Raw genomic sequence first — 16673 nt, 5'->3', positions numbered from 1 at the left:
AGATTAAAATCTAACATATTTTTAAAACCTATGAAAAATAAATCCGAATTTGAAAAATAAAATCTAACCTATTCAAAACAAATCTAATTACTTCACATATTTTCAAAAATAAATCTAACATATTTTTAAAACCTATGAAAAATAAATCCGAATTTTAAAATAAAATCTAACCTATTAAAAACAAATCTAATTACTTCACATATTCACAAAAATAAATCTAACATCTTTTTTTAACCTATTAAAAATAAATCCGAATTTGAAAAATAAAATCTAACATATTCAAAACAAATCTAATTACTTCACATATTCACAAAAATAAATCTAACATATTTTTAAAACCTATGAAAAATAAATCCGAATTTGAAAAATAAAATCTAACCTATTCAAAACAAATCTAATTACTTCACATATTTTCAAAAATAAATCTAACATATTTTTTAAACCAATGAAAAATAAATCTGAATTTGAAAAAAAAAAAAATCTAACCTATTCAAAACAAATCTAATTACTTCACATATTTTCAAAAATAAATATAACATATTTTTAAAACCTATGAAAAATAAATCCGAATTTGAAAAAAAAAAATCTAACCTATTCAAAACAAATCTAATTACTTCACATATTTTCAAAAATAAATCTAACATATTTTTAAAACCTATGAAAAATAAATCCGAATTTGAAAAAAATAAAATATAACCTATTCAAAACAAATCTAATTAGTTCACATATTCACAAAAATAAATCTACATCTTTTTTTAACCTATTAAAAATAAATCCGATTTCAAAAATAAAATCTAACCTATTCAAAACAAATCTAATTACTTCACATATTCACAAAAATAAATCTAACATCTTTTTTAACCTATTAAAAATAAATCCGATTTCAAAAATAAAATCTAACCTATTAAAAACAAATATAATTACTTCACATATTCACAAAAATAAATCTAACATCTTTTTTTAACCTATTAAAAATAAATCCGAATTTGAAAAATAAAATCTAACCTATTAAAAACAAATCTAATTACTTCACATATTCACAAAAATAAATCTAACATATTTTTTAAACCTATGAAAAATAAATCCGATTTCAAAAATAAAATCTAACATCAAAACAAATCTAATTACTTTACATCTAACAAATCTAATATAAACTAAATAAATCTAAGATATTCAATAAATCTAACAAATCTAATTACTTAACAAATTTAACAAATCTAACATAAAAATATAAAATAAATCTAACAAATCTAAATATCTAATTACTTAACATCCAATAAATCTACATAAACTAAATTTACTCTACAAAAATAAATTAATCTAACATGAAATAAATGTAACATTTAAATCTCGCGGAAAAATCTTGCGGGAGGTGCCGAACTTCGTAATTCCGTTTGCGTATTTGAAGAAGGAATTAAATTTAGAACTATATATTATTTTTGAACAATAAATTTAAAATTTGAGAATAATAGAAATTTAGATTGAGAGAATGAGAATTGAGATGGAGATGTGAAAATGAAGGGAGGAAGAGGGGTATTTAAAGAAATTTTGATTGGAGGGATAAAATTAAAATTAAAATTTTTTAAAGAATAACAGAAAAAAAAAACCTTTACATCCCATCCGGTCGGTCCGGTCCGGTCCGGGTGGGTCCGGCCGGTCGGGTCCGGATGGGATGGAACCGGGTGGGAGGGAATTGTGGGTTTTTTAATTTTGAATTAAAGTATACGGGTACGCGGGTAAGGGTAGTCGGGTAGTCGGGTAGTCGGGTAGTCGGGTACAGGTATGGTCGGGTATTTGTCCAAAAATAGCGGTCCGGTCCGTCCTTTGCCCGTACCCGCCTACCCGCGTACCCGACCTATACCCGGGATCGGGTATCGGGTACCCCGGTATCGGATACTGTCACACCCCGGAACAGGGGGTCGCGCAGTTTTGTTTTAAAATGCGGTTTTGTTCATGCATGCGGAAGACGTATGCGGACGCATATGCGGATTTATATATATATATATTGTTATGTTTATGTGTGTGGGCCTAATTCTAGGAGTATGCGGGGGGTGGTAGGGGGGCGGTAGCCCCCTGCGAGCGTTGTCTGAGGTTACGAAGCACCGCTCAATAGAGCCCGGAAAATTTTATTTCGGAGAAGTCAAATTGCATAAAAATCCTTTAACCGACGGCCCAGATTAGTCAAATTATCATATGATTTGATTTAAAACAAGTTTGGTTCAAATCCGATTTAATTTGGCTAAGTTATACCCAAAACAATATTTTTCAGAACCTATTGCGGCCCGCAATAGGGCTGTTGCGGCCCGCAACCAGTTCCAAAATTTCCAGCCTCTGCAAATCGTCTCTGCCTCCATTCATTGCGGCCCGCAATGAATTTATTGCGGCCCTCAATGACCTGGTTGGTCTCTGCCTCCCTTCATTGCGGCCCGCAATAAATGTATTGCGGCCCGCAATGACCTGGTTGGGTTTTAATCTGCGAAATTCCCTCTGTCTACTCTCATTGCGGCCCGCAATAAGGGTACAGTTTTTTATTCCTTTGCCCATTTTCGTGAAATTTCACCCCGTTTTCAAACCCGATCAAATCCCCGTATAATTAAACAATTGTTCCCCATTTACTAGAAATTTTAATGACATTTAAACATGCAATTTCAACATTTAAGTCATAACAACAATTTAAAACATACCGTTAGGGTTTTATAACATAATACGGTTTGATAATAACCTATACATCAAAATAACCGACTACGGGTTCAACTACACATTCAAAATGGCATAAAGGGTTTGGCATAACCTATTAGCTCGGCCTAAACTCACGCGTCGAGCCCGAGTCCCACTTCACTCGCGTTTACCTGCACATATCAATTCAAAGGGAAAAAGTTTCCCGAGGGGAGGGGGTGAGAAAACCTGTCATCCGTTTTCTCAGTGCGGAATTTAAAGGGCTACTGGATTTGTGAGAAATCCATCACCAGAACTAAATACAATAGCAATAGGGTATCTATTTATTTATTCACCAATAATAATAAATGCACATGTACCGGGAATAGATTCAAACGGATTTCGATTCACATCTCATCAACATCAATCAACGAATTTCCAGAAAGATTTGGTTTCACAGATATAATATATGTAAGTCTGGTTATGAGGTACAGATATCAACTATCAATCACCTCCGGCTTAACAGTTCTATTTTCTGGTTTCAAGTCATACAATCTCATCAATTCATCACTTAAAATATACACGGGCATATTCCGCGAATATGCAACAGAATATCACTTTTCTCAAAAAGAAATCATTGACACTTTCACTGAATCACTGAACCACAGTTCTACCTAAAATTACACTGCACTTTCCTTACCCAACCGGTACTGGGTTCACTAGGGCCATTCTCCAGATGCGCATAAGGGTCCTGGATGAAAGTCTAGTAGCTAGCTAGACTTTCCACTATGATACACTGTTCACTTCACACAATCAATCCAAGTCATACTGTGGTTCCACTCACTTATTCAAAACGACAGATCAACAATCGATAAACCGTACCAACATGAGAATCATAACAGTTATACAATTCAATTACACTAATATCACAATTCATGCAATGCGGCAACAAATGCTTTCAATCAGAGATTCAACATGCTATGCACAGTTTATTTAAATCAAGCAATCAACATAAATATAATAATATGCACCGTTATTTAGTTCTACGAATAAACCCCAAAATAGATCCCGTGAACCCCCGCACCTGGTTACGTAGGGCACATAGAGGGTCCGCGATCTCGCGACTCGGTAAGCTCGTCAATCCCGCTAGCCGTGCTCGTTAGGATCTATACATAGATCAATTTATTAAATTCCGGCACTTTTACAATTTAGACCCTAATCAATTTTTTTGGGAAAATCTATAAATTGGAAATTTGGTTACACTTTGGAACACGAAATCAATCAATTTACACTATAGAAACAACAAAGGCACGGAATAATCAGTTTGGTACGATTCTACGGGTTTTCACCGAAACCCTAAAAACACGGAATCAAGAAATGAGAGAGAAATAGAAAGGGGAATTACCAATGGAACGGATGAATGTGCGAGGTTTGAGCTCCTCTTCCTAAATCTCCGTTTTCGGGCAATACGGTCACCGGGGGAGGTCTCTCTCACTCTCTCGTTGTCTTTCTCTCTTGGCGGAAACAAAAGAAAAGAGAGAAGATGGGGGCGCAGGAAAGGAAAGGAAGGAGGGGAAAGAGGAAGGAATGACAAGGGCCCCCACTTGTAAGTGGTATTTTTGCAAAATAAACCCTTCACTTGTTCGATATTGATTAAATGATTTATATAACACCTATTGCTCCTCTTTCTTAACACCATTAATCGTATAATTATTGTTCACCATCCACGTCACTAATTTTGTATATACGTATATATATATTATTCGATTTAACCACTTATTATTTTAATTAAATCTGAATTTTAAAAGTTCACAGTGTTACAGATACGGGCGGACAGGGTCGGGTATACCCGATTGGGGTTTTTTTAAACCTCTACGTGGGTTAGAGAAATTTCTCTAAAACACTAATTTATAATCTCACAAGTCACAACACCTGTTTAATGATAAGTTGTGACAACAATTATTTGTTTTGTCTTTTTGTTTTTTCGTAGTATTACTTGAAATAAATATTTTGATTATAATACTTATATTATATTATTTAATATAAGTGAATTATTTGAGTGAATTATTAATATGACTCGATTATCCGATTATTATTTGTTTTGTATTTGTATTAGTGAATTTTTTCATTCTGCATGCGTATTAGTTTAAAACATATTTAGTTTTGAATTTTGATATCTGTTTACTATTCATTTCTGCTCATTAAAAGACGGATATAGATATAGTATCAGTATTATGCCCTCCAAATCCGCTCCATTTAAACCCCCTAACTACTTATGACACCAGTACATGTATACGTATTTAACGGAGAGTAAAAACCCAGCCAAAACTACACGATTGGAATTGAGATGATGATTAATTATTTTGTCAATTATTTCAAATTTCAATCAAAACCCAGCACAAATTATTTGTAGTGTATTGTTTCTTTTTTCCAACTCTTAACTTCATATTATAAATACCGAATTGAAATTGCAGAGAGACACACTTCAGAAATTTCAAGAGTTTTTAATTAAAAAGAAATTTGAAGAGTTGTCGGGTCTAAACAGAAAAAATTGAATAGTGCAGACAATAAAAGAAATTAATAGGTGTGATATTAGTATTGAACTATTGATGGAACAGATAATATATTACACAAATGTGAGACATTAAAATGATAAATCCGATTTTAATTGTTTTAAGAAATAACATATGATTGTTCGAAGATTGATCCCGTTAATCAAAGACAGAAGAAAAAAAAAAAAGCCTGAAACCGTGAAACGTGATGCCACCTCCCACCGTTTTAAATCAGAAACAGAAGCGTGCGAAGAATGATTTATCCAGTTAAAATACCAAGATTTTGTTCAACCCGTCATTATTACCTTACCAAAAGAGATGCACATGAGGGCATGCTACTCCTTGAAACGAAAATAACATTACAAAATAATCAAAATTGAGAAAAAATTATTTAATATGAATTCCCATATTGGGCACAAACCTAAATGAAATGATTGATCTTGTAGGCCTTAATTAATTAGATAAACATAATGATTTACTTAATACAAAATGCAGAGAACAAAAGTAATTAAATAAATTCATCTAGAGATGGTGTGACACATAACATTCAATTATCCACACTCTAAATTAGAGAAATTTAATTTAGGACTGAATTCCACTTATTGTGCAAATCCTGCCCTTGAGCCTGAACCTTGAAATTGTGGCATGGCCTCCCACGTTAACTCGCGAAATGCGGTCAGGTGATGTATCTCGGGAAGTGCCAGCAACTTCTGGCAGCCGCATATCTTGAAGTAGTTTAGCTTCACCATAGATTCCTCCCTCATTTCCCAAACCTCAAGCTCAGCTAAATGAGACAGCTCCAAATTTTTCAGGTGGAGGAATTGTCCTGCCAGACATGTCAGCTTTTTCCCAAGATAAGAGAGCTTCAACAGTCGCAGCTTCCTTAGATGTTTCAGCTTCGCCAGTTCCGGCAGCGGGTCTGATGTAAGCATGGAACCGGCAAGTGTGAGTTTTATAAGGTGTGGCGGGAACAAGCTTGCTTTCAGGGAAAGCCTCAACGACCATGTGCCCTCCAAGTACAAGGACTGTAAATTGCGGCAAGTACTCATGTCCACGATCTCCTTTGGGATATTATCACCTTTTATCCCGAGGGAGACCAGGGACGGAAGATTTCTGAGTACGTTGGTCACAATATCCCATTGCATAGATGTGTTCTTGATCCCAAATCTTCGTAGGTTGGTCAATCCTGGCAATTCCATCCCCCATGTTTCTGAAACCAGTATCCACCGAAGGGTTTGGAGTTGTTCAAGTTCTGCCAAGGATGCTGGTCCACTCAATGGTTCGCTAAACTCTACATGCCTCAGTGTATCTATTTTCCATAACAAATTATGCATCTCCATTGAAGTGGTTTGCGATTTCACTGAAGTGCCTCGCAAATCCAAGATTTCAAGGTTCAATAAACAACCAAAGGAACGGGAATCTACGCGGACGTTTTTGCAATTCCTAATCCCTAGGTGTTTCAGGTTGATCAACCCATTGAGTCCACTTAGTTCTATGCCCTGCCCCACATCCTCAATTTGTAATACCTTGAGCAGCCTAAATTTAATAAAATTGGGGAGAAGCTCGCCGAAAAGGAGGAAAGAACGGGTATTGGGATTTATATCTTTTATGAGTTGAGAACTGCAAAACTGAAGTGAAACACGGCGTGTTGCCCTGTTCGGCTGATGTAAAACTCCTTTCGAGAAAACTGTGATAAAGTTGTCTTCTTTAGCTTCATGTACAGCCAAGTCACGAAGAAGATCATGAACTTTTAAGTTCTTCAAGGAACCATCTGTGTATCTGCTTGATACTTGAACCATACACCTACAATAATAACAGTACATAAAGAAATCAATACAAAATTTGTGTCAGTGTTTTTTTTTTTTTGCCCTTAAGATTTACCTCATCATTCATGACAAAGTCTTCTCATATTTTCCTTCTTTATTCTATTTTGTATACTATTATTTGCAACTAATAAGATTTTTTGGATGATTAATATTTGATCCACCTCACCACTTCAATATGAGGAAGAACTAATGATTAACTAAGATTGACAGTTCCTTCGAATGATATAAATAAAATATTGATCCGTAGTACGGACCCATCCATACTATGCATAGTACTATAGACTCACTCATTGTTCTTTACAGTTGAAAATTTTACGATTGAAATATTTTCTTTCTTTCCAATTGATGCCGAAAAGTGAGGAGTGATCAATTGGATGCTTTAAGAACAAATAAAGGTAAGAGAATATAATAGGACAACCTTTGAACAAGCTCATCCAAGCAATCCTCAGCAGTTTCCTCCATTGTTCTGCTCCCCGTGCATGGTATGAAACCTTCTGCAGTCCACAATCGGATCAGGTGTTTTGCAGAGATTTCGTGGCCTTCAGGGAAAGAAGAAAAATATATGAAACACGCTTTGAGATGGTGAGGCATGTCTTCATAGCTCATGGCCAGGACGTCCATGCAGTTCTTTCCTTCGTCTGAGTGCCAATCCATTCTATCCAACACTCTCTTCCATGCATGATAGGAATCATAGGATGGGTCTTTAGTTGAGAGGATACCGCCTACCACTATCAAAGCCAGAGGTAATCCCTTACATTTGTTCAATAGTGGCTTCACAACCTTCTCGAGGATAGAGGAGCAGATTTCATCAGGATTTTGAATTGGGAGAGCCTTTTTGAGGAGAAGAACTTGACTTTCATTCTCCTTTAAGAAGTCAAGTAGATAAGGTTCCATTAAAGGATCAGCCGATTTAGCAACATTGATAAATCGACTGGTCATCAGCACACGACTCCCCTTATTTTCATTAGGTAATGCTGTTTTGAGTTGATCCCACAAATCATTATTCCACACATCATCCATGACAATAAGATATCTTTTGCCGCTTAACAACCTTTTGAGCTTGGCAATGAGATGACATTCGTCTTGCTCCATTGGTTCAATGAGATGATCTTGCATGTTTGGTTCAATGAGATGACCCTCGTCTTGCACATTTGGTTCAGAAGAACTGAGGTTAATCATTTTTCTCAATATGTCAGATAAATTGGGCTTCTGTGAGATTGTCAGCCACATATGATTGCTGAATTCCCCCCTAGCACTGCATATATAAACAAGAAAAGTCATTAAATTTGGTTGCACCTGAGTTCTCCTTCACAGTGCACGGTCTTTTCTGTCCTTCATTCAAAGACTACCTTAATTTGATAGGTCAGCTACACAATTAATTGTTCATAAAATTGATGTAATAATCGAAACCCAATTTTTTCCCCATACAAGATGTAATATGTTTTTCCAGGAATTATAGCTGATATTTATGTTTTTATTTACGTCCGTGGACATTTGACTTATTGGGTAGGGTTTAGGGTTTTATTTGAAAGAAGGAAAAAGTAATCAGCACTTACATAAAAAATAAGTGAAAAATAAATATGAAATAAGGAAAGTACCAAAAGTGTGGCCCATTTTTTTTATTTGAGAAAAGTATCAAAAGTGCGGCCCATTCCTTTGGTCATATAGTTGATAAATTCACCTAATTGTGGTCCCACCTTGTCATACCCTTATTCCTATCTCTCCCCTTTCGTTCTATTTAGGAAACAAATCGATGAACATGGTACATCTCTACTCAGAATCGTACAAAACTCAGCCGATTCCACAATTTAGATCCAATTTCTTCAAGTTTGTGCACAAAAATTGCCAACTGTGAACGGGTAATAATCAGCTCGCTTCCAATTAACTGAGTATCAGGTCGATTTTCCAAACCATGATTTAGATTCGTGCAGATTTAAACTGATTTGCACAAATTGCATTGCAGAATTTAATCCTAAACCCCAATACTTCCTTACTTGTCTAGTACACAAATAAATACAAAATAATCCTTGTTGATATGCGCCAGCTGCAGCTAGTTAATTAAGAATCTATACTATATTGTACACCATAATGTTGTTCCACACAAAAATTAATTAATTTCATATAATCTTGTAAAATCATAATTTTTTCAAAGTTATTCTTATGAGAAAAAATAAATAAATGGAAGCTTCATCATCAGAAATAAATAAATTAAGAGAGGTAGCTAGGAAAACAAAGGTTGAACTTGCCTTTTGTAGATCATTTGTGTAAGAGTAGTCTTTCCGACTCCACCGGGACCCACGATTGATATGACGGCGCGCCTAGAAAGATTTGCGTCGAGAAGCAGATTAAGGATTTTTTTCTTGTTCTTGCCAGCCTGAAGGCCAACAACGACTTCGGTTTCATCAATGTCTTCGAGCACATACCGACGACGCAAGTGTTGTTTAGGCTCCCATTCCTTGCCTTGGTCTAGGCACACTTCATAGCGGTCTTTGCTCTCAGAAATCTCACTAAGCCTCGTTTGAATTTTAGCAATCTTGGAGCCGAGGCTGTGGAGCGCAGGCACTGGTGGCTTAAAATATTTCATTGAGAACATGAATGTCCCACCATTTTGGCGATTGTAATTCATCTCTACAAAATACTCGTCGACGGCATCTTCAATGTTGTAGGCAACATCTCGGACCTCGTTGATCCAGTGCCTCGCCCGCTGGTTTTGCGTGCGCTTGGACTTGGCGTCTGTGAGGAAGCTCTGGATGCGGCCCAACTCACGCTCGACTGACTCCATCTTGTCACGAACCTCGCCCAGGAAATCAGCTTCCTTGGACAGGATATCTGCGATCTTGCCCAACACAATCTCCACAATCGTATCTGCGATCTTGCCCATGCTTCGCCGCCGTGCGTTCTCTCTTAGTTTCGAAGTGTGCGCCCTCTCTTAGTTTCGGAGTCAATGATCTCTCTCTCTTTCCAAGTCAATGATGATAGAGGACATAATTTCATGTATATCCCTCGTTTATCTAAAATTAAGAATGTCATAATAATAAAAAATTGTAAAAAGCCCATAGCATTATAAATATTAAATACCTTAATTTTGGATGGGTTGTGACCGCAGCAATGAACACTATTCCTGCCTCCTGATCAAACATTTACGGATGGGATTATTTTCTCTTCCGTCACCTAGCGAAATCAGAGAAATTCCTCCTCTTCGCTTTGACACGTCTGCCAATTGCCGAAATTTTTATAAAGACAAAATATATTAAATAAATATCGAAATTAGAGAATGCTTTTGCATTTTATTGAGATATAAGAAAAATCGTTATAATTTATCACAGCCTCTGACCATTATGGCTTATTACGGCCAAAATTAACACTTAATTAACAAGATTAACCATTTTAACTGAATTATAAAAAAAACCATGTCCGCGATAGATTGGAATGGCCAGAGGAAAAAAAATTCTATGTCCATAATGAACAATAACAGCTAAGCGCGAAAATAAATAAAAAATCTTTTTTTTTTCACCTCTGGCCGTGATGGGCTATCACGGCCAGCCCTTTTTTTTTTCTTTCTTTCTTTCTGCCTCTGGCCGTGATAGATAGTAACGGCCAAGGTTTTTTTTTAATTTTTTTCTTGCGCAGTTCAGTTAGAATGAATGATGATTAATTAAGTATTAATGCTGGCCGTGATAAACCATAACGGTTCTCTATATCTAGATAAAACGCAAAAGCATTTTCTAATCTCCATATTTAAGAGTGAGTCTATAGTACTATGCATATTACGATTTGGCCTATAATACGGCTCAATATTCGACTTTTCAAAATCCTAATGGTTGATCCGAACCATTCATCTTGTTCTCCATGTTAATATGTATTTGGAGACCAAATTTTTCATTTTTTAAAATTTTTTTACTATTTTTTTAGATTTATTGAAAATCACTGTTTTTGGATGGTCCAGAATTTTCATATCAAGTGATTTTCTAAATATCTAAAAAAATAGTAAATTTTTTTTAAAAAATATAAAATTTGATCTTCAAACACATTAATATGGAGAACACGTGAAAGTTGCTTGTCAGAAAAATACCGATTGTGATTCAATTCCTATCTTCCTGAGAGACATCTTTCATATGCTTCAGTAAGCAGTCGTGGAAAGGAAGTCAGACAGAAAGAATAGTGAATATGATCGCATTTTCATTTTCTTAAAAGACCTCTTTCATATGCTTCAGCAAGCAGTCGTGGAAAGGAAGTCAGAAAGAAAACAATGCCAAATGTGATCCCACATTCGTATTTTTTCTTCAAAGAAAATTTTCTTTCACGGTTCCTTGGAAAGACGGTAAATCTAGTTTTACCCATTTTTCATTTCAAAGCAGTAAATCTAATTTACTATAAGCTGTAAATCTAATTTACTTATATACGGGACCAAATCGGGTATATAATCTATCAGTTACCAATTCTTATTTTGCAGCTATGCTCAGTTCTTATTTATACCATTTAAAGCACATAAACAATTTATATGTTTTAAAATCAGATATTCTTTTCGGTCCATAAAGCAATTTGGTAACGTGACAAAGTTCCTTTTGGGCCAGCCATTAGGACACGTGAAAGGGGCTCCCAGGAAAGATTGGGGTCACGAGGACCGCTTAGACTCAATCTTTCCTAGACAGAACCATCTCTTTCTTGTGTGGAAATGACAGCTCTTACTCAGGTACTTTATTGCTTCATCACATTCTTCGATGAACTTTACTTATCCGAAGGTTTTCGAAAAAGAAAAAACTTACACTAAATTTTGCCATTTCAAAAGCATAGAGTAATTTGGTAACGTGACAAAGTTCCCTTTGGGCCAGCTATCAGGACATGTAAACGAGGGTTAGACGAAAAGTCGAGACTTTTCTTGTCATTAACCTTGTCGTTTACTGGTGGAGATTAGCAGTTCTTACTTGGGTACTTTATTGCTTCATCACATTCTTAGATATACTTAAACGCAGTTGAAATTTTTGAAAACGAAAACATAAAGAAAGCATAAAATCCTATTTTATTTTTTTCGGTCGGAAAACCGATCCAAGAAATGTAAAAGTTTACATTTCATAAGAAAGCATAAAGAAAACTTAAATCTAATTTAACTTTCTTAGTCGGTAGAACTGATCCAAAAAAATCTCATTTCTAATCGGTTTTGGACTTAAGCTGCAAATGTAAGAATTAAAGTGATATGCGGTATATTAATTTGCATAAGTTATAACTTTTAGAAAATCAATCAGCGGGAGAGCCTTGTGCTCTGATACCACTGTTGGGGTTTACGGTGTGCTTTAACCAAAAACCCGTTTAGGCTTAAGTTGCGGAATGACCGTAGAACAAAAATTTCTACGGCCAACTTAAGCTCGGGATTAAACGGGGTATGTCAGGAAACTTTCCAAGGCGGTCCACCTTCAGTATTCCTTTGGCATCAAAATCCAATTTAATCCTTTTACAGATCTACTCCATGATTGATTTCTAAAACTTTAATCTACTTACCAATTAAATAGATTAATATAGCATATTTATACCTTGTTTCCAAATCACAGTTGGAATGCAGACCGATCGAGTAGAGCCTCACCAGGGAAGGAATCGACTCGAAGTATCACACGTGTGATACCTCTATCGGTTATCCACCAGGACTAACCGGAGAGCGGTTTATTTCTTCTGCCAGAAATACCGTGATCCGCGGAATTCTGCAAAAACACTATTCACGGAAAAAAGACAAAAACCCGTAAACATGAATTTTCGGTTGCTCAGTTTCATCAATATGCAAAACTGACATACCGCGAAATTCGGTAAAACACTATTCATCAATCCCGTAAATATACTTCACAACAACCCGCAAGATTATACGTCAACTACGTATAACTTTCTTTTCTCAACCGAAACACTATTTGGGAGAGAAACCGAGAAAGAGAGAAAATACCGATCCGTTTCAACACGAAACGGTACGAAATGAATTAGTATAATAATCCTTTCATGCACCTCTCTATTTATAGCCTCTAAAATGGTGTGAAAAGACCAAAATACCCCTATGACAAGGCATGCCACCTAGGGGGTGAGGTGTCATGTGGATAAGATCGATGACGTGTCATCTGGATAGGATCGATGACGTGTCATGCGGATAAGGACGAATCCGAAAAGACTCGAATGCCCTCGGCCCGAATACAAATAATATTCGTATAATTATTCTGAACAATTATATATATTTTTCTGCGGTTGTTTGTTTCGGTATCGATGACGTGTCATCTGGATAGGATCGATGACATGTCATGCGGATAAGGACGAATCTGAAAAGACCCGAATGCCCTCGGCCCGAATACAAATAATATTCGTATAATTATTCTGAACAATTATATATATTTTTCTTGCGGTTTTTGTTTCAGTAATTTATACAATGTGTCCTGCACATTTATAAATTAACCGGTTAACTTTTATACAACGTGTCACACACGTTTATAAATTAACCAATGTTTTTGCTTGTTATTTTTACATAACATTTATAATTTAATTATAACATGTATAATTAATTATAACCATCTTACTATTGATCATAACTAATTTATAATCAATTACAATAAGATTCTCCGATTAACTCATATATGGTGTGACCCAATAGGATCTGTGTTATGTTGGTAAATAGAGTTAAAACTGTTTTAACTTCTATAATCATGGGTGGCGTCTGGCAACACATCATGACCATCCAATTACACAGATGATGCTGTACTGTACAATATCACGATCCAGTAAACTATTTACTTGTGTCTGTTCTTCTGTCTCATAGCTATCAGATCAGTTTCAAGGTAGATGTGTGTCATCCTTGCTAACTGAATCTTTTCTTGATCTTGAGCAGATTATCAAATATAATTACTCTTGTAATTATACCGCTAGTAGATAATCTTACTCTATCAAGGGGCCCAGTGATGCTATAGCTCGTATAGAGATACGAGGAACAAATAGTATTCTTGGTAAACCATCACTACCTCAGCTAAGCCATGTATACCGAAGAGCTACCGTTATAACTGCATTTTACCGACAACGTTTGATAACAATCACACATATACATTTCTTAGTAGGAAAGATGAATACCTCATACTGTAGAACTTGACACTGAATGAAAAAATAAATGACACGAACACAATTCTATTTAATGTTTCATTCGGGGTCTGTCAAATACCATGTTCCTAGAACATGTATCTATGTGATTAAAATAACATCTCGTGTCAGGTGGTTTGTAAAACTTAACCATATTTTAATCCACATACTAACCTTATCGCGGTAATTAGTGTTCCTGCTAATTACCTTGGTCAGTGACTTTTTAAGAGTATATATCATCTATATTATGGAGTTTCACAATTTCAGTCATGAACTCGAAATGATCCATAAATTCAATAATACTCAAGACAACAAAATGATATTAATCATCCAATTCATGAACAAAGCTTTATGATAAATTATCGTATTATTGACTTCTAGATTATTACACTAACATTTTTTTCATCAAATTCTCGGCAATGTGTTGTGAGCACAATCTGTGAATGCACTCGCCACTATCCTCGTACCAACCACCGTATCTATCGGTGAATACTTTCTTGATTCCCATGTGCCGATCAGAAACAACGCACATGAACTTATTACCAATTACCTCCTGACGCAACCACCTCATGAACCATCCCCATGTTTGGAAACTCTCTTCCCCGACTAATGCAAAAGCCAGAGGAAGCAACTGGTTCTCGGCATCGTAACCGCACGCTATCAGCAATCTCCCTTGATACCTACCAGAAAGGAAGCATGCATCAATACTAATGATTGGTCTGAGATGAGGCACTGCAGCAATGCACGGACCATAAGCCCACGCAGCTGCCTTAAACAACCTTTCTGTTGGATCTCCTGTGGGTTCGTGCGCAACTCCGAATTTTGTTCCTGGATTGTCTTTTTTAATTGCTTCCAACAATGGAGTGAGAAGGTCGTAAGATTTTTCCCAACTACCGAATAGTTGTGCGATTGCCAGCTCTCGACCACGCCACAACGTGTTATATTTGGAAATGATTCCCTTGTATTTTTTACGGACTAGCCCTTTAACGCTTTTAATGGTTAAAGCAACATTCTCCCTAATATCTTCTCGTATAACATCGGCGACAATTTTTGCAGTTAATTGTGCATGATCGGTACGAGAAGCATCGGCATAGCATGTATGTGGTCCTGAAATTGTTCTAATTTCCCACTTAGATGAAAATAATCCAGACTTAGCATACAAACGCCACGCACACCTGGCGTCCTTGCAATTGACTACCATGCTAGTTCTATTGCTCCCCGTAATTTTTACTTCAATATTCTTTTTGATGTGATAACTATTTATTTTCAATTGTAGAACCTCTTTTGAAGAGAACTCATTACCTACAGCAAGTGTATCATGAACATGTTTCGACCTACTGAAGAAGTTGACATCTGCGGGTTGAAATGATGAGGTGTCATTGAAGCTTGCCACAGGGTGACTTACACCGCGGTCACTTATGGGAAAATGTTCAGCCTGAACGCGTGGTGTTTGGTGTGATTGTGTTGAGGTATCATCCCGGACATCCCCTTCTGAATCATCTTCATTATCCCAGTCAGCGTCATCCTCACATGAGTCAGCGTCCTCTTCATCATTACTTTGCGGCACATCATCAAAATCAGTATTAGGATCAGTTGCCTCCGGTGGATCGATCCATGGGCTATTCTTATTAGATATGTGTTCTAAAAGTTATCTTATGTTGATCACTTTTACATGTTATGTTTATGAATTGGATGCTACATGCATTTTGTTCCATGAAATTTATGTTTATCTATAGAAGTGTTCAAGAAAATGCTCTTGGTCTTGAACCATAGAACTCTATATGATGACAAACATAAATCTCTAAAATGTTCACAAACTTGGTTATTAGCATAGAACACTAATATATCATGATAAGTTTGTCATGTTGATTAAAGTACATTGTAGTTCTATAAATGTTGATAAAGGATTATCGTTTAATAACATGAGTATATGAAATGTTTCATATATTGAACAGACCTAACGAATGAAAATATTATATGGGTTATGTTAGTGTCATTAATATTTTCATTGTGTCTCAGAATTCTAAGATATGAGATGTATTTCTTTTTCACATGAGAAATATATAATGTAATTAGTATTAAAAGCTGCTTATAATAAGTGGTGATAAAAATATTAGTTCCTTGTATATAACTTGTCCGGGAGAAAGTTATATGTCAATAGTATCATTGCCCCTCATTTATAATGAGTGATGATATTTTATGGGCCCCTTGGTAAAGTAGAATTATAATGCATGCAATATAACTGAAGTGCAGTTATATATTTATAATTTACTTAAGAGACCAAGAAACAAATATAATACAAAGATGACACAGTCCGACTTTGTATATTATTCATAATATCATGTGGCAAGGAATAGACACAAGTAATGTTATTTGTAACGTTACTTTAAAGGATCATGTATTGTAAAATGGATATTTTACATCTATGTTATTTGGGTAACTATAATGTATAGCTAGAATACCGCTTATAGTTTATGGTAATAAAATGTTTTATGACATTACCAATATAACACAGATCCTCCATATAGGTCACACCAACTGAACA

The 16673-nt window shown here is 35.6% G+C and overlaps 2 protein-coding genes across 2 annotated transcripts; both read right to left on the bottom strand.

The window, feature by feature from the left end:
- Positions 1 to 5631: 5631 nt before the first annotated feature.
- LOC144546138 (disease resistance protein RPP13-like) lies at positions 5632 to 9958 on the bottom strand. Its single transcript, XM_078294664.1, has 4 exons — positions 9256 to 9958; positions 8945 to 8971; positions 7452 to 8339; positions 5632 to 7010 (listed from the first exon to the last, which is right to left on the bottom strand). Exons 1-4 carry the CDS (start codon positions 9912 to 9914, stop codon positions 5807 to 5809), a joined length of 2778 nt encoding a protein of 925 aa, XP_078150790.1. The 5' UTR covers positions 9915 to 9958; the 3' UTR covers positions 5632 to 5806.
- A 242-nt stretch (positions 9959 to 10200) lies between these two features.
- On the bottom strand, positions 10201 to 15329 carry LOC144546137 (uncharacterized). The gene is made up of 2 exons (XM_078294663.1): positions 14524 to 15329; positions 10201 to 10246 (listed from the first exon to the last, which is right to left on the bottom strand). Exons 1-2 carry the CDS (start codon positions 15327 to 15329, stop codon positions 10201 to 10203), a joined length of 852 nt encoding a protein of 283 aa, XP_078150789.1.
- Positions 15330 to 16673: the final 1344 nt, after the last annotated feature.

The sequence above is a fragment of the Carex rostrata genome, chromosome 29 (assembly GCF_964058835.1).
Source record: "Carex rostrata chromosome 29, lpCarRost1.2, whole genome shotgun sequence".
NCBI classification, from domain to species: domain Eukaryota; kingdom Viridiplantae; phylum Streptophyta; class Magnoliopsida; order Poales; family Cyperaceae; genus Carex; species Carex rostrata.
This window is presented reverse-complemented; position numbering and strand designations above follow the sequence as displayed.